This window comes from Oryctolagus cuniculus, chromosome 1 (genome assembly GCF_051225735.1).
Source record: "Oryctolagus cuniculus isolate XC-2025 breed Fujian yellow rabbit chromosome 1, ASM5122573v1, whole genome shotgun sequence".
In the NCBI taxonomy this organism is placed as follows: domain Eukaryota; kingdom Metazoa; phylum Chordata; class Mammalia; order Lagomorpha; family Leporidae; genus Oryctolagus; species Oryctolagus cuniculus.
Genome location: NC_142867.1, coordinates 920925 through 937785, shown reverse-complemented (window position 1 = coordinate 937785; position 16861 = coordinate 920925). Strand labels below are relative to the sequence as shown.

General features: G+C 62.2%; 1 protein-coding gene across 3 annotated transcripts in view; it reads left to right on the top strand.

Moving 5' to 3' along the window:
* KCNQ1 (potassium voltage-gated channel subfamily Q member 1) overlaps positions 1-16861 on the top strand; it is a 275965-nt gene that overhangs the window by 222136 nt on the left and 36968 nt on the right. For all 3 annotated transcript variants that reach the window (XM_070058232.2, XM_070058305.2, XM_089306936.1), the window contains 3 exons: positions 2232-2326; positions 3183-3229; positions 4082-4143. In XM_070058232.2, coding sequence (XP_069914333.2) covers positions 2232-2326; positions 3183-3229; positions 4082-4143 — 204 coding nt within the window. The remainder of the gene's footprint in view (positions 1-2231; positions 2327-3182; positions 3230-4081; positions 4144-16861) is intronic.

Sequence of the window (16861 nt, the reverse complement as noted above, 5' to 3'; positions counted from 1 at the left end):
CACAGGCCGGCCTGGGGGTGGGGGCAGGGCGCCGGCTGAGCTGGCTGAGAGCCATTCCCCCTTCCAGGCTGAGGTCCAGCTCGCTGCTTCAAGACAAGGGCTGTGGCCCTCCCGGAATGTCCAGGCCACCCCCGCCTCCTGCTTTCTCCTTCCCTGGGTCCTGAGGAACCAGGCAGCAGGCGCCGGGGCAGGGGCTGGGCTCTCCTGGCTGAGTTGCCAGGAGGGGTTGCCCCCCCCCGGCCCCACCAGTCACCTGCAGCCCCAGCAGGCCCCACCCCAGGCTGGCCTCAGGGTCTGCAGACCACGCAGGAGGCCCCCCGCCTGCCTTGCCAGCCGATAAGTCCCTGGCCAGCCGCCCCTCTGTCTGGCCAGAGGAGCCAGAGCCTCTTAGCCCTTCAAGTTTGCCTTGAACTCTGGCATCCGCCGGCGGTCAGTCTGGACAGGCCGGCATTGTCTAAGCTCACCTCAGGCTCCTGCTGGGGGAGCTGACTCCAGGAGGAGATAGAGCTCCTCTCTCCAGCCCTGCCCCCGCTGACAAAAGCCCCCACTGGTCCAGCAAGACCCCATAGGCTCCAAGATGGGTCTCAGCAGGCCCTGGTGCCACGGAGTCGTCTGCCAGGTGTTGGCGGGGGCTTCCTGCCCTGGGCAAGGTGAGGCTAGGGTGAGGGTACTGGGAGGCGCCGCCCACTCCCACAGCCGCACCTGGGGTCACCTGCGCGTCTGCAGAGGCCCCAACACACCCAGGGCACCTGCACACGTGGCCCACAGGTGCCCAGGCTCTGCGGGGGTCCAGTGTGCAAGCTCCCACCCAGGCCAGGACCGCAGCACCTTGGGCTCTGGACCACCCCCACCCTCACCGCCTGCCCTGGCCTCTCGGGTCCACCGGGAATGGCTGTGGGCGTCCTAGGCTCTCTGGCCCCCACGAGTAGGCAGGTTGGACTCATGGCCATCTCACGTGTGTGTCAAAGAGAGGCTGAGGCCCCGGCTCAGCTGTGGGGCCTACTTGGGCTTCCCTGGCCTTCCTCACCTCCCTCCCTGGGCTCAGATCTGCATCGCACAGGAGGGAGGAGGGGCAGGGCTCAGCATCTGCGCAGTACACAAGGAGAAACTGAGACCTGGCCATGTCACCGCCAGCTTGTGCCCAAGCGCAGCTGTTCTGTCACCAGCCGAGGCCCAGCAGACCAAAGGGCCTCAGCATGTAATCTGCTGGGTGGGGTGATGCAGGCCATCCTGGCCGCCGGACGGAGCGGTGCAGGCCGTCCTGGCCGCCGGGCAGGGAGGTGCAGGCTGTCCTGGCCGCTGGACAGAGTGGTGCAGACCATCCTGGCCACCGGATGGGGTGGTGTAGGCCATACTGGCCACCAGGCAGGGAGGTGCAGGCCGTCCTGGCCGCTGGACGGGGAGGTGCAGGCCATCCTGGCCGCCGGACGGAGCGGTGTAGGCCATACTGGCCGCCGGGCAGGGAGGTGCAGGCCATCCTGGCCGCCGGGCAGAGGTGCAGGCTGTCCTGGCCGCTGCCCAGCTCCACGTCGGAGCTCCACCCTTTGCTTTTCTTCTGGCCCCATCGAGCCCTCTCTGTCCAGCTGGTTGAGGCTTTGGGCCCCTTGAGGCCATGGCAGCCCAGCTCCTGGCTGCTGGCGCGCTGTGGCCTGGCTTCCGGGCCGTCAGATCAGCCTGGGTGAGGCCGGGCTGTATTTTGCTGACATCACGAGAAGCTTCACCTTCTTTGTTGTGGTTTCTGCTGATGTCACCTGAACCCCATTTATGGGTTCAGAGCTGGCGCCAAGCCTGAGTGCCCCGGGGTGCCCTGCCCCACCCCAGGTGGCCCCAGGCCAAGCAGATGCCCATCACCCCAAGCGAGCGCCGCGGGCCGGGCCCGGGCCTGCCTGGGAAGGTGCTTGGTGCCGCCTCCCCAGCCCGGGCGCAGGGGGGCTGTGGGCCCAGGCCGTGGGGGCTGTGCAGAGCTGAGCTTCCCCGCAGTGTGGGTGTGGGGCCCTGCTGTCTGCCCTGGCCTTGGGGCAGCTCTCCCCAAAGCCATCGAGCCCCCGGACTGGGGGTCTGGAAGAGGGAGCAGGCAGCTCCCGCGGGTGAGCAGCAGGAAGCCAGCACCTGAGAGGCTGGACCTTGGGCCTGGGGCCGCTCAGCGCAGGCAGGTCCCTGTCCCTGCCCCCATCCCGAGCCCACCAGGTGTGGGGATGGGGGCACATGACACACACCTCTCTGGCTTGCAGCAAGCGCGGAAGCCTTACGACGTGCGTGACGTCATCGAGCAGTACTCCCAGGGCCACCTCAACCTCATGGTGCGCATCAAAGAACTGCAGAGAAGGTGGGCCGGGGGAGGGGCCCGTGGGCCGGGGGAGGGGCTTGTGGGCTGGGGGAGGGGCCCGTGGGCCGGGGGAGGGGCTTATGGGCTGGGGGAGGGGCCCGTGGGCTGGGGGAGGGGCCTGTGGGCTGGGGGAGGGGCCCGTGGGCCGGGGGAGGGGCTTGTGGGCTGGGGGAGGGGCCCGTGGGCCGGGGGAGGGGCCTGTGGGCTGGGGGAGAGGTCTGTGGGCGGGGCCTTCCTGCTGGGCACAGAGCTGAGTAGGACCCACAGCACCTGGCCTGCCCAGCTCCCACCTCAGCAGCCTGAGCCAGCGGGAGGGGAGTGCGGCAGCCTGGAGCTGTCCCCCTCAGCTGCCCAGTCTTTCCCCAAGCCTCTAACCCACAGCGGGAGAACTGGGGTCTCTCCTTTCTGCCTCTCCAGGTCTCAGAGGATGGAGAGGGGTGGGGGAGACCCCAGCAGGACAGCACCTGCTCCCCCTTCCTCAGCAGCATCCCAAGCCCCACCCACCCTGGGCCTGGAGCTGGGGGCCCTGACCGTCGGGCGCCTCCCGGCTTCTGGCCCCGGTCCTGGGCTGCTCCCCAGCGCCATCCTTGGGCTGCCCAGTCTGACCAGCTGAACCGCCATGGTAGGCTAGCCTGGGAACCAGCTCCGTGAACTGGGAGAGGGCCTGTGCTCGCCGGCCCCGCCCAGGGAGGAAGTCTAAGGGGTGATCTGAGCACTGCCCCTCGTCACTCGGGGCTCAGGGTGGCAGTGGAGGTGCCCCCGAGAGGAGGGGCCCATCAGCTGGCCCCCTCCGCGGGTCAGGTGTCTGTGCGGTGCCTGGGCCCGGCGTGAGCTGCTCTCCCTCCTTCTCTCCCAGGCTGGACCAGTCCATCGGGAAGCCGTCCCTGTTCGTCCCCATCTCAGGTGTGTCTCTGCAGCCGTGCCAGCCTCGCCCCACCGCCACAGCAGCCACCAGGGCCTGAAGCCAGGGAGCAGGGGTGGGGTGAAGTGGTTTCCGAGTCGCTAAGCACCCCCTGGGTCCCTCTAAATGGCCAACTTTCAGGGCATAAAGGTCAGGCGCTGGGTGTGGGTGTGCCGTCTAGAGGAGCTTCAGAAAGGGGGCGCGACCTGGGGCCGCAGCGTGCCCCGCAGCTCCACGGCTGACCCCTGGGTCCTGGGGACGCAGGGCCGACTCAGGCCAGGAAGCACAGGACCAGCCCCGTTCCTTGGGGGTCAAGGTCAAGTTCCAGCAAGAGCCGCAGCTCATGGCTCCGGCAGCGGTGGCCTGTGGCTGGGGGTGCACAGCACAGCTGCAGAGTGGGCAGCTTGGCGGCCTCCTGAGCAAGCCGCGCCTGGCCCCATCTGCCGGGCTCTGCAGAGGTCACGGACCTGGCCGTGGAGCAGGGCCGGAGCCCAGGTGCCCGGTCCCGCGCCTCCCCCTCCGCCACTCCCTGGCGCCTCACGGCAGGAGCGCTGAGAAGACTGCACGTGGGCTCGGTGTTTTTACTTTATTCGTTTGAGCGAGCGCGCGCACGCCCACCTGCTGGCCTCGCGCACTTGTGCAGAACAGCTAGAACTGAGCCGGGAGCCGGGAACTCACAGGTCTCCCACCTGGGATGCCTGTGGCATCGCTGCTCCCGGGTCTGCGTGCCTGGAGTCCAGTCAGGAGCAGAGCACGGGGCTCCGGCCTGTGCGCGGGCCCCTGACCGACGTCCTCCCCAGCCCCAGGCCCCCGCCCCTGGCAGCCCACAACCCTGACGCTGTTTCACCCCCCAGAAAAGAGCAAGGACCGCGGCAGCAACTCCATTGGCGCCCGCCTGAACCGGGTGGAAGACAAGGTAGGCTGCGCCGGGACGGGTCTCAGCACGGCAGCACCGCAGGCGGTCACCGCCCCCGGGGGCAGCATCTTGCTCCTTGCCCCGTCCCCTGTGTGTGCACAGGACTTGGGTCGGGCCGTGGGGTCCACAGCTCTCCTCCCCTCCCTCAGCTGGGCCAGTGGCACGTGACACCGCTGCTGGCAGTGGCACCGGGTACCCATGAGCCTCTCCCTGGAGTCCGCGGGAATGGGTGTCACATGGTGGTGGGCAGTGCCGTCCCCGGGGCGCCCCTGGCCCGCCTGTGCACAGAGAAACCAGAGGCCTTGCTGCTGGGGGCGTCTCTGAGCCCGGGGCCAGCTCTGCCCTGGTGAGGAGGGGCCAGGAACTTCACGATGGCCCCTCTCGTGGTCTGCACCCCAAGTGGAAGGGAGACCAGGCCCAGCGCTGGGAGCAGCAGAGCTCAGAGCCCCACCAAGCCGGCTCCTGGGAGGGGGCGGGTGTCTCCTGCTCACCTGCGCCCCAGTGTGTGGTCTGCGGATAGGCTCAGGTGGAACGGGTGTCCGTGGCCCCCCCGCCAGGGGCCTGACCACGCCCTGCCGGGGGGGGGGGGGAGTGGGGCTGCCGCTTCTCCCCCTTTCCCAGGCCAGCCACATGGCCTTGCTGGCAGCCGGGGCGCTGGCCGCTGGGATAACCTCACCCCTCTCCAGCGATTCCCCGAGAGCCTCTCCCAGGCCCTCGGAGCCTCCGTGGTCTGAAGCGGCCGTTATCTGTGGAACAGCTCGTCAGGCCGCATGGACTTTATCTGAAAGTAACCGAGAGGCTAAAAATAGAGGAATTTCGGTGGGGCAGGGCATGCGTCTGCCGCTCCGTCTCCCCGGCGACGCCTGGCTCTGGCCCAGTCCATCCCGGCTGCAGCGGGGCAGGAGGGATGGGGCCCTGGGTGGCCCCCCAGCCCCCCAGCCCAGGCCCCGCAATCTGCCCCAAGCCTGGGGTGGCCGTGGGGCCCCGAGACCGGGCAGCAGGAGCAGGCAGGGAGCGCAGGGGCCGAGGCTCAGACACGGGGCACCCTGGCCCGTGAGCCCCACGGGGGCCTACACCGGCACCAGCTTTTCCCAGGCACTTGGCCCGGGGTGGGGGTTGGGGTCTGTCGGGCAGGCTGGGTGCTGCGTCCGGGAAGGGTGGGCCCAGGAACCACCACGGCTTGGGCTTGTGACTCTTCCCGGTCTGGTGGCTCCAGGCTGGCGTCCCCAGCACAGCGGGATCTGCACGCGGGTAGGAGATAGCCGAGGAAGCCATGGGGGAGCCAGGCAATGGGCCCGTCCTCCCACCATCCCCGTCAGCTGCCCTCACGGGAAGGGCAGTGGCCGCCCCTGGACACCCTGGACACCTCTGGCTGGGCTCCTGGGCCCTGTGGGGTCGGCGTCTCCAGATGAGCAGTCCCGCAGCCCCCCCGCCAGGGCCCGGTTCGGCCTCTCCTGTGGCTCTGCCCACTGCTGCACGGAACAGGGCCTGGTGTCCTTTGAGGGTGCAGCAGTGACCAGCAGGCCCCTCCCTGGGTCTGAGCTGGGGTCTGGGCTGGCCAAGGCCAGCGTGGTGGGCTGAGGTGGGGCCGGCGCTGGCCTCGGGGTGCAGAACCGCATGCCCGCCTTCCGTCAGATCCGAACAACAAGGAGACATGCTTTCCGAGCCGCTGACCCCCAGGCACGAGGGCCAGGAACAAAGCTGGGCTGCGGCTCCCAGCCCCTCGTGGCCTCGGCCACGCCGGGCGCAGGGCCAGGTGGTAGGGACGCAGGAGGTCCTCGGGCGCAGCTCTGCGCACTGAGGAGGCCGGGGGTGGGGGTCCCTGCCGGGGTCCCTGAGGCCGTGGGCGGCACCCACATTTCTTGCTGAGTCTCGGTCGCTCGAGGGGTCTGACGTGGACCCGGGCTGCCTGTCACAGGCCGATGGAGGGTGCAGAGGCAGCGCCAGCAGGCCTGGGCTCAGTGGATGGCAGCCTGCCCGGCCCCGCCCCTGCCACTTAGCACCGCCCCTTGGCGACAGGCGGTGGGGAAGGGCCTGGCTGGGCCCAGAGGGCATGGAGGCCATGCGGCCGGGCCCAGAGTCGCCATCACAGCAGCCATTGGGGAGCCGGGGACAGGAAATCCAGCAGCCAGCAGCCCTGGGCGCCCACGCCAGCCGCCCCCGCCCCAGCTGCTCCCAGGCCCTCGCTGAGAAGGGCAGCGGGGCAGGGGCCGCTGTGGGCCCGAGAGCCTCTGCTGTGAGGCCGGCTCCACCCCTCCTCCCGGCCGCAGGGGCTCGGGCTCGCCTCTGCCCTGCAGACCCCCGACCGGGACCCCCACCCTGCCCCTGGGCCTCCCCGTGTGGGCGAGTGTGAGCCCCTCCCCAGTGCTTGTGTGGAAAACTCACAGAAGCCGCCCCACGGGCTCCGGGCTCGCGGCACCGAGTCTCGCTGCCTCGCTCTGTGAAGGCCTCGTTCTCTTGTTCTCTCGTTCTCTCTAAGGCGCCCCTCGCACGGGCAGGGACACGGAGGCCCAGAAAGGTCTCGGAGAGCTAGGGGACGAGCCTGACCCCGTGAGGCCACAGACAGGGAGGTGGGGTGCGAGGGGGCAGGGGCAGGGTGGGGAGGAGCAGGTGTCCTCGCTCCCCGGGGTTCCCTGTGGGCCACCCCAGAACCCACGCAGGGCTGGCAGCTGGAGTCGGGGGGCCGGGCCCTCCTTGCTGTCCTGGAAGGTTCTCCTAGCACCGGCCCTGTTTGTGGTGCAGGCCATACCCACCAGGAGCACATGGCTGGGGAATTTCTTGCCAGTGTGTTTCTGCCAGAGCAGGACATGGGAGAGGCCTGGCTTCCTCGCCCCAGCTCAGGGGGCGGGGGTGGGAAGGGGCCCCCACCACCCGACACTCCGCTGCTGCTTCCTGTCCCACAGCCCTTGTCTCTGGGTGAAAATGTTCCAGATCCAGGAGGCCCACAGCTGCCTCCCCTCCCGTGGGACACAGACGCTGCCACCCTGACCCTCACTCCCGAGGGACCCCTCCGGGGACCCCTGAGACTCTCAGCCCCCACCGGGCTCCCAGAGCCTCCTGGGTGTGTCTCCCTGCTCTCGTCCTAGCCCTCCGCCATCTCCTGCTCGGGTCCCTCTCCCCGCCGGCTCCGCCGCCCACCAGGCCCTCCTGCTGTATGCTGCTAGGCACTGCTGAAATCCCCCATGAGCACCCAGGTCGGTGCTGATGGGTGAGAGGCAGGTGCGACCTAACCTCTCACCCCCCGCCTGGCCTCACGGGGCATTGGACGAGGTGCAGAAGCAGCCTCACTGGGCGTCAGGGTGTTGTGTAGACGGTGACGCTGACTTGTTCCTGAATGTTCTGTGCACCTTAAGGCCGTTCCAGGCCTGTCGTTCTCTGGGGAATTTTTAGTTCGTGGTGACGAATGGCCGATCTGGGTCTCCATTTCTTTGTGTGTCAGTTTTGACATTGAACCCCCTGTGTTCCCTTGTTTTCAAATTCTCGGGCGTTTGCTCCCACCTGAGCGTGTGCAGGGTCAACCTTTCCCCCTCTCCATCCTGAAGGCCGTGTGTTTGTGCCTGGACTCCCATCCCCCGCCCCGGGCAGCCTGCCGGCCGCTCACCCGCTCACCGATTACAAGGACGTCTGCACCGAGCTGTTGACGCTGCAGGTTTTGTCTTTGCTTTGCCCATCTGGTTTCCTGGCCTGCAGGTGGTCTTGCTGTTCTTCGACCTCCCAAGTTGGATAATTAACGCTCAAAGCTTCTGGACCTCGAAGTCAGGCCCGGAAGCTGCCCCTCGGGCTGCTGCCCCGCGGTTTGACAGCTGCGCCACTTCAGCCTTCCCTGTGCACTTTTCCCACCCCGGTTGGGACCTCCCGTGATTTTTGCCGTTACTCTCGCTGGGAGATTTCACAGTGATCCCGCCGCACGGTCACAGGAAGGGGTCTGTGCGACGTCCGTCCTGAGGTCCGTGGAGAAATGCATGATCTGGGCTTGGGCCCTGGAGGCGTGGTGCAGTGCTGTGTTCCTGTCTAGGAGCAAGCTTGCCCGCTGCCTCCTTGAATCTTCAGTCCCCGCTAGAATGGTCTGGTCTGGTCGTGTCGCTGAGAAAGCACAGGGTGAGTTTCTGCTTAGCTTCCCAGGGTCCGTGCCGCGTCACCTCCCCCCACCTTCTCCTCCCCAGCTCCCGGGGGCCATGTGTGGTTGGCCTTTTCCCTTCCAGCCCTTTCAAGCCTGAGGTGGTGTCTCATTGTGGGTCGATTTGCATCCCCTAATGACGACGTTGTTGAGCGACTGTTCATGTGCTGATTAGCCGCTCAAAGCCTTGTCGGGCGGGCGTGTTTACCCAGCTCCCTTGCCCACTCTAATTAAGCAGTGTGTTCAGTCAGTGTTGAGGATGCAAGCCCTTGATCAAATGCACCCCTGAGACTGGCACCTGTGTCCTCCGTCTCCGGGCCCGGCCCCCCGGCACGCATGTTCCTCACCTGAGGAAGCCCAGTTCGTCTCTGCTCGCGTGGTTCATGACTTGCACGTTCTGACACTTCTTTGCCTAACCCAAGATCCTGAATATTTTCTGCTGTTTTTCTCCCAGCAGCTGTATAGACGAACACTTGCATTCAGCTTTATATTTGTTTCTGAGGTCGTTTTGGAGTGGGCACGAGACAGTCTTAAGTTTTTCTTGTTTGGTTCACGAACTTTGATAAATTTACAAATGGTTGCGCGGTACCAATTGCCAAAAAGAGCATGTTTCCCTCTCTCAGTCATCATGGTGCCTCTGTCAGGAACCAGTCAGCCACACACGTGGGGTTCACCCTGGGCCCCAGCTCTGCTCGGGGTCTGTGCCTGCCTCAAGCCTTCTCTGCCGTCTTGGTCGGTACAGCTTTGCAGTAAGCTCTGAAATCAAGCACAGTGCATCTGCCAAGTCCATTCTTCCTTTGCCAAATTGTGTTTGCCCATTCTAAGACCTATGAATTTGCATATCACTTTTAGGATCAGCTGTCCCTTTTTGCCCAAAAAAAAACAACAGTGCGTACTGGAGTTCCGCTGTGCGCTGTGCTGACTGTAGATCTAGCTGGAGAAAACGGCGCATTCAGAGTTGAGTCCTGTGGTCCATGAACATGGTACATCTCTCCACCAACTCATCTGTCTTAATTTCTTTCAGTGATAGTAGTTTTCAGTATACATTTTTCACAGTTCTTTTATATGTTTTTACTCAAATAATTTTTAAAGATTTATTTATTTGAGAGATAGAGTTAGAGAGAGAGAGAGAGAGGTCTTCCATCTGCTGGTTTACTCCTCAAAGGGCCACAATGGCCAGGGCTGGGCCAGGCAAAGTCAGGAGCCAGGAGCTTCCTCTGGGTCTCCCACACCAGTGCAGGGGCCCAAGGACTTGGACCATCTTCTACTGCTTTCCCAGGCCATAGCAAGGAGTTGGGTTGGAAGTGGAGCAGCCGGGACTTGAACCGCCGCCACAGTGCCAGCTCCCCTTAGAGTTTTCTACATACAGGGCCATGTCCTGTGTGAGTAAAGACAGTTTCGCTTCTTCTCTTTTTTTTTTTTTTTTTTTTTTTTTTTTTTTTTTTTTTTTTGACAGGCAGAGTGGACAGTGAGAGAGAGAGACAGAGAGAGAAAGGTCTTCCTTTTGCCGTTGGTTCACCCTCCAATGGCCGCCGCTGCAGCCGGCGCACCGCGCTGATCCTGGCAGGAGCCAGGAGCCAGGTGCTTTTCCTGGTCTCCCATGGGGTGCAGGGCCCAAGCACCTGGGCCATCCTCCACTGCACTCCCTGGCCATAGCAGAGAGCTGGCCTGGAAGAGGGGCAACCGGGACAGAATCCGGCGCCCCAACCGGGACTAGAACCCGGTGTGCCGGCGCCGCAAGGTGGAGGATTAGCCTATTGAGCCACGGCGCCGGCGCTTCTTCTCTTTAAATCTGGATGCCTTTAATTTCTTCTTGTTTTTATTTCTCCATAATCACACTGGCTGGAAGTCGCCATGCAGCATCAGAGAAGATCCTGGGGGACGCATTTGATCCTGCTGGGGGCTCTCACATCTGCCATGTGGTCTCCGCACCTGCCAGGGGCTTCCCATACCTGCCAGGGGCTCCCACACCTGCCAGGGGCTCCCACTCCTGCCGTGGGCTCCCATACCTGCAGTGGGCTCCCGCTCTTGCCGTGGGCTCCCACACCTGCCGTGGGCTCCCGCTCTTGCCGTAGGCTCCCACACCTGCCAGGGGCTCCCACACCCAACTCTGCGTCTGGCTGAAGACGACCCCTGTGCCCAGATGTGTTGAGTGCTCCTACTGAGGATGCATATTGGATTTTATCAGATGCCCTTTCTGTATCTGCTGGTTTTGATTCATTGTGCTGTTTGTGTGGAGTGATACATTAGTTGGTTTCTGGGAGAAATCCCACTCGGGCACGGTGTCTGCTCCTCTGGATTCAGCTTGCTGAGAACCTTTGCCTCTGTCTCCGTGAAGGACCTGCCTGTAGCCTTCTTTCCTTTTCTGACTTCGATGTCAGATTTTAAAATCCTTGCTGTTCAGTGCTAGCTGTGTCTTTTTGTGGACGCCGTGTGACTTGGTTTCTAAAAACCATGTCACACGTCTGTACTGAACGCCGTCGATGCGTGTGGACATGTTTCTGGCGTGTGTTTAGTGCCTGACATTTGCCAGTGTCGCGTGTCAACTTCTCTTCTGCGTCTTGCCTCTTGGGCAGCTCGAGGATTAGTTTTCATTCCACCTTTCCTACTCGTGGCTTCACAGCTGTGTGTTCCACTGCCACTCCCACAGAGGTCAGCCTAGGACACTTCCAGGGGGTCAACCTGTGTGTCCCAGGCTGACTGCCCCATTTATCCAAATTGTAATAGAATCAGAGCCTTGGAACACGCTGCCATCACTGTAGGACAAGGGCCTTGGAATACGCTGCATCCATCATAGAACAAGGGCCTTGGAACACGCTGTGTCCCTCACACATAGGGTAGGGGCCTTGGAACACGCTGTGTCCATCACACATAGGGTAGAGGCTTGGAACACGTGTGTCCATCACACATAGGGTAGGGGCCTTGGAACACGCTGTGTCCATCACACATAGGGTAGAGGCAATGGAACACTCTGTGTCCCTCACACATAGGGTAGAGGCCTTGGAACACGTGTGTCCATCACACATAGGGTAGAAGCAATGGAACACTCTGTGTCCCTCACACATAGGGTAGAGGCCTTGGAACACGTGTGTCCATCACACATAGGGTAGGGGCCTTGGAACACGTGTGTCCATCACACATAGGGTAGGGGCCTTGGAACACGCTGTGTCCATCACACATAGGGTAGGGGCCTTGGAACACGCTGTGTCCATCACACATAGGGTAGAGGCCTTGGAACACGTGTGTCCATCACACATAGGGTAGAGGCCTTGGAACACGCTGTGTCCATCACACATAGGGTAGGGGCCTTGGAACACGCTGTGTCCATCACACATAGGGTAGGGGCCTTGGAACACACTGTGTCCATCACACATAGGGTAGGGGCAATGGAACACGCTGTGTCCATCACACATAGGGTAGGGGCCTTGGAACACGCTGTGTCCATCACACATAGGGTAGAGGCCTTGGAACACGTGTGTCCATCACACATAGGGTAGGGGCCTTGGAACACACTGTGTCCATCACATATAGGGTAGGGGCCTTGGAACACGTGTGTCCATCACACATAGGGTAGAGGCAATGGAACACGTGTGTCCATCACACATAGGGTAGAGGCAATGGAACACGCTGTGTCCATCACACATAGGGTAGAGGCAATGGAACACGCTGTGTCCATCACACATAGGGTAGAGGCCTTGGAACACGTGTGTCCATCACACATAGGGTAGAGGCCTTGGAACACGTGTGTCCATCACACATAGGGTAGAGGCAATGGAACACGCTGTGTCCATCACACATAGGGTAGGGGCCTTGGAACATGCTGTGTCCATCACACATAGGGTAGAGGCCTTGGAACACGCTGTGTCCATCACACATAGGGTAGGGGCCTTGGAACACGCTGTGTCCATCACACATAGGGTAGGGGCCTTGGAACACGCTGTGTCCATCACACATAGGGTAGGGGCCTTGGAACACGCTGTGTCCATCACACATAGGGTAGGGGCCTTGGAACACGCTGTGTCCATCACACATAGGGTAGAGGCCTTGGAACACGTGTGTCCATCACACATAGGGTAGAGGCCTTGGAACACGCTGTGTCCATCACACATAGGGTAGGGGCCTTGGAACACGCTGTGTCCATCACACATAGGGTAGGGGCCTTGGAACACACTGTGTCCATCACACATAGGGTAGGGGCAATGGAACACGCTGTGTCCATCACACATAGGGTAGAGGCCTTGGAACACGTGTGTCCATCACACATAGGGTAGAGGCCTTGGAACACGTGTGTCCATCACACATAGGGTAGGGGCCTTGGAACACGTGTGTCCATCACACATAGGGTAGAGGCAATGGAACACGTGTGTCCATCACACATAGGGTAGAGGCAATGGAACACGCTGTGTCCATCACACATAGGGTAGAGGCAATGGAACACGCTGTGTCCATCACACATAGGGTAGGGGCCTTGGAACACGCTGTGTCCATCACACATAGGGTAGAGGCCTTGGAACACGCTGTGTCCATCACACATAGGGTAGAGGCCTTGGAACACGTGTGTCCATCACACATAGGGTAGAGGCAATGGAACACGTGTGTCCATCACACATAGGGTAGAGGCAATGGAACACGCTGTGTCCATCACACATAGGGTAGGGGCCTTGGAACACGCTGGCGTCCATCACTCACGCCCTGACTTAGCAATTTTGTCGTCCACTTTAGTTTGTGTTTGTTTTTCACCATGCGAATCAGTCATGTGCTCATCACTTGGCGCTGATAAAATTCAGCCTCCTGTCTGCCCCTCCATCGTCTCTACCCAGACTGTGTCCCCGTCTGCCCCTCCGTCATCTGTACTCAGGCTGTGTCCCCTCCGTCGTCTATACTCAGGCTGTGTCCCCATCTGCCTCTCCATCGTCTGTACCCAGGCTGTGTCCCCGTCTGCCCCTCCGTCGTCTGTACTCAGGCTGTGTCCCCTCCGTCGTCTGTACTCAGGCTGTGTCCCCATCTGCCTCTCCATCGTCTGTACCCAGACTGTGTCCCCGTCTGCCCCTCCGTCGTCTGTACTCAGGCTGTGTCCCCTCCGTCGTCTGTACTCAGGCTGTGTCCCCATCTGCCTCTCCATCGTCTGTACCCAGGCTGTGTCCCCGTCTGCCCCTCCGTCGTCTGTACTCAGGCTGTGTCCCCTCCGTCGTCTGTACTCAGGCTGTGTCCCCATCTGCCCCTCCGTCGTCTCTACCCAGACTGTGTCCCCGTCTGCCCCTCCATCGTCTGTACTCAGGCTGTGTCCCCCTGTCGTCTGTACTCAGGCTGTGTCCCCGTCTGCCCCTCCGTTGTCTGTACTCAGGCTGTGTCCCCGTCTGCCTCTCCGTCATCTGTACTCAGGCTGTGTCCCCTCCGTCGTCTGTACTCAGGCTGTGTCCCCTCCGTCGTCTGTACTCAGGCTGTGTCCCCTCCGTCGTCTGTACTCAGGCTGTGTCCCCGTCTGCCTCTCCGTCGTCTGTAGCTCCGACTGTGTATCTGGGATCACTTCTGTTCTGGCTGAAGTATTCATTACAGTCTCCCCCAGTGAGCACCAAAATCTCTGATTTTTGTTTGGAAAGGACCGTTTTCCTGTCCATCCTAGGCGTCTCCACCAGCTGTAAAACATTAGGCCTGGGGCTGGCGCTGTGGTGTAGGCTGAGCCACGCCTGCAGCATCAGCATCCCACATGGGCGCCTGTTCCATTCCCAGCATCTCCTCTTCCGATCCAGCTCCCTGCTAATGCGCCCGGGACAGCAGTGGAAGATGCCCCAGGTCCTTGGGCCCTGCACCCGCGTGGGAGACCCGGAAGAAGCTCCTGGCTCCTGGCTTCCGATTGGCTCAGCTCTGGCTGTTGCAGCCCTCTGGAGAGTGAAGCAGCAGATGGAAGACTCGCGCGAGCTCTCTCTCTACCTCTCTTTGTTACTCTGCCTCTCAAATAACTAAATAACTAAGTAAACCTGTAATTAGTACGTACTCAGAGGTGAGGCCCCGGTTGCTGAAATGCTTTTTCCGTAGACGTGGAAAACGCAAAATTGCCCGTTGGCCCCACTGCCGCGCAGGGGTGAGGACGCGGATGAAGCACGGCAGCTCCCGGGAGCCGGCGTCTGCCTGGGCCGTGCTGGTGGCTCCTTTAGTCGGCTCCGCCTGTGCCGCCTGAAGCTGTGGTTGGTGCTTGGTTATCAAGCCTCACACCGACTGGAAGTCCTTAAGATTGTGCCTGAGCAGAACTGTCCCTTTCCGGGTCTCCACGAGACACGCAGTGTAGACATCTCACTCCTCTACGTCTCAGCCCCCATGAGACACGCAGTGTAGACCGTCTCACTCCTCTACATCTCAGCCCCCATTAGACATGTGGTATAGACTGTCTCCTCTGTGTTCAGCCCCCATGAGACATGCAGTATAGACCATCTCACTCCTCTAAGCTCAGCCCCCATGAGACATGCGGTATAGACCATCTCCTCTGTGTTCAGCCCCCATGAGACAGTATAGACATCTCACTCCTTTAAGCTCAGCCCCCATGAGACATGCAGTGTAGACATCTCACTCCTCTACGTCTCAGCCCCCATGAGACACACGGTGTAGACTGTCTCCTCTATGTTCAGCCCCCATGAGACATGTGGTGTAGACCGTCTCTTCTACATCTCAGCCCCAATGAGACACGTGGTATAGACCGTCTCACTCCTCTAAGCTCAGCCCCCATGAGACACGCAGTGTAGACGTCTCTCATACGTCTCTAGGGTCTTTCTTTTTTATCACTCTGTCTCTGTACCGTATTCTGGACAATCTTCCGTGCCATCTTCCAGTTCCCTGATTACTTCTTTGACTCTGTCTAGTCTGCCGTGAGCCCCGCACAGGGACCCCTGGACTCCAGTTGCCTCTGTGCCACCTGCAGAACGCCTGCCCGCGCTCCGCGCTCCGCGCTCGCTTTATCCTCCTGTTCCTCACTCCTCAGGCCGCTCAGACATTTCCCGGCGTGTGGAGAGCGGCGTGCACGCATTTCCTCTTGACGCGGGCGTCAGGATCCCCGAGGCGCCTTGCATCCCTGCTGGGCCTTGGTGTTTCCGCGGGCTCTCATCCGTAGTGTTTCATTTCCTTTTGTGTTTTTAAATACAGACGTAAGCTCATATATCTTAAAATTTTACCTGTGGAAACGTGTGGGCCTGGCACGAGGTTGGGGTCCTCGGAGCAGATCCCTGTGCCCGCCTCCACCGCCCGGCGCCTGACGCCAGGGGCCCTGAGTCCAAGTGGCCACGCTGAGCGGGGACCAGCGTGTGGACAGTACCTCCGGCCACGGCCTGCTTCCCAGTGCCGTCAGGAGCGTGGGACTTCTCACCTGCTCTCCCAGGGCTCCCCACCCACACGGATTTTGTCCCCTGTGGGGCGGCGGCCGCCAGGCCCTCACGCGGCTCCCACCCCTCGGTGCCTGTCTCGGGCCTCCTTGGTCTGAGTGCAGACTTCACCAAAGTGAGCCCTTGCCCACGCCATCTAAACAGCCCTGGAAGTTGTCCCAGTAGCTGAACAGAGGATCAGCATTTGATTTATTAAGACTGAAGCCAGCTGACATTCGGGTCCCAGTGGGCACCATGGGCCGGCTTGGCCCCGCATTCGTGGGGCCAGTGAACCTGCTCGGAACGAGGGCGAGTGGGGGCAGGCATGACAGCAGCACGACATCCGCCGGCCCCAGCAGCCCCCCTGGCCTCTCCCCCACCTCCCGTCTCCCCAGGACCCTCCGTAAGCTCCCTTCCCTTGAGCCCCTCCCCCCCAGCCCATGGCCAGCGGCTCTAGGGGCTCCCTGAGGAACCCCCTGGCTGGCGTTCTGGTTCCCCGCTGGGGTCTGTGTCCCCCTCCTCGCTTTTCCCTCCTGCAGCGTGTCACTCAGGAGGCCCTGCCCCAGCCCCGGCCGCCATCCACGGCCGCCACAGAGCGCCGGGCACGGGCACGGGCAGCTGCGTCAGACAGTCAGCGCCGGGCAGCCCGGGCCGGGCACGGGCAGCCCTGCCCCCGACACTGCCGCGCGGGCTCTTGAGTGACAGGGCCGTAAATAGGCCAGGCGTGGGGCTCTGCCTGATCAAAGGGCTCCCTGTGGAAGCCGCCATCAGGCTGCTATTCTGGGCCCTGGTTATTTTAAGGTTAGTGTGTTTTTCCCTTCCTGAGCAGCCGTCCTGGTGGATGGCGGAGTCCCGAGGTGCCGGCCTTCCAGTCCGGCCACACAAGCCCTGTTTTGTCTAGGGTTTCAAAGATAAACCTATAATGAAAGCGTCGTTTGAGGCTGAGCCCCGCCGCCCCCGTTCCTGGGCGGGGGTGGGTGTGTCTGCCGGGGAGTCCCTGGAGACAGTCGGGGGCCCCTGAGCCTGCCACACATCTCACGTCGGCCCCCACCCACCACACCCCCAAAGCCCTAACCTCGAGCCAGGCTCGGGGGCGGCCCAGCTTCGGCCACCGTGGGAAGGTGCCGGCCCCAGCACAGCCACAGCCGCATGCACTGAAGTCCGCGTGCCAGGGAGCAGCAGCGGCCTGGGTTCCAGCAGCAGGACCCTGGGAGGGCATCGGGAGACTCAAACACTTGGAGCCTCGGATCCA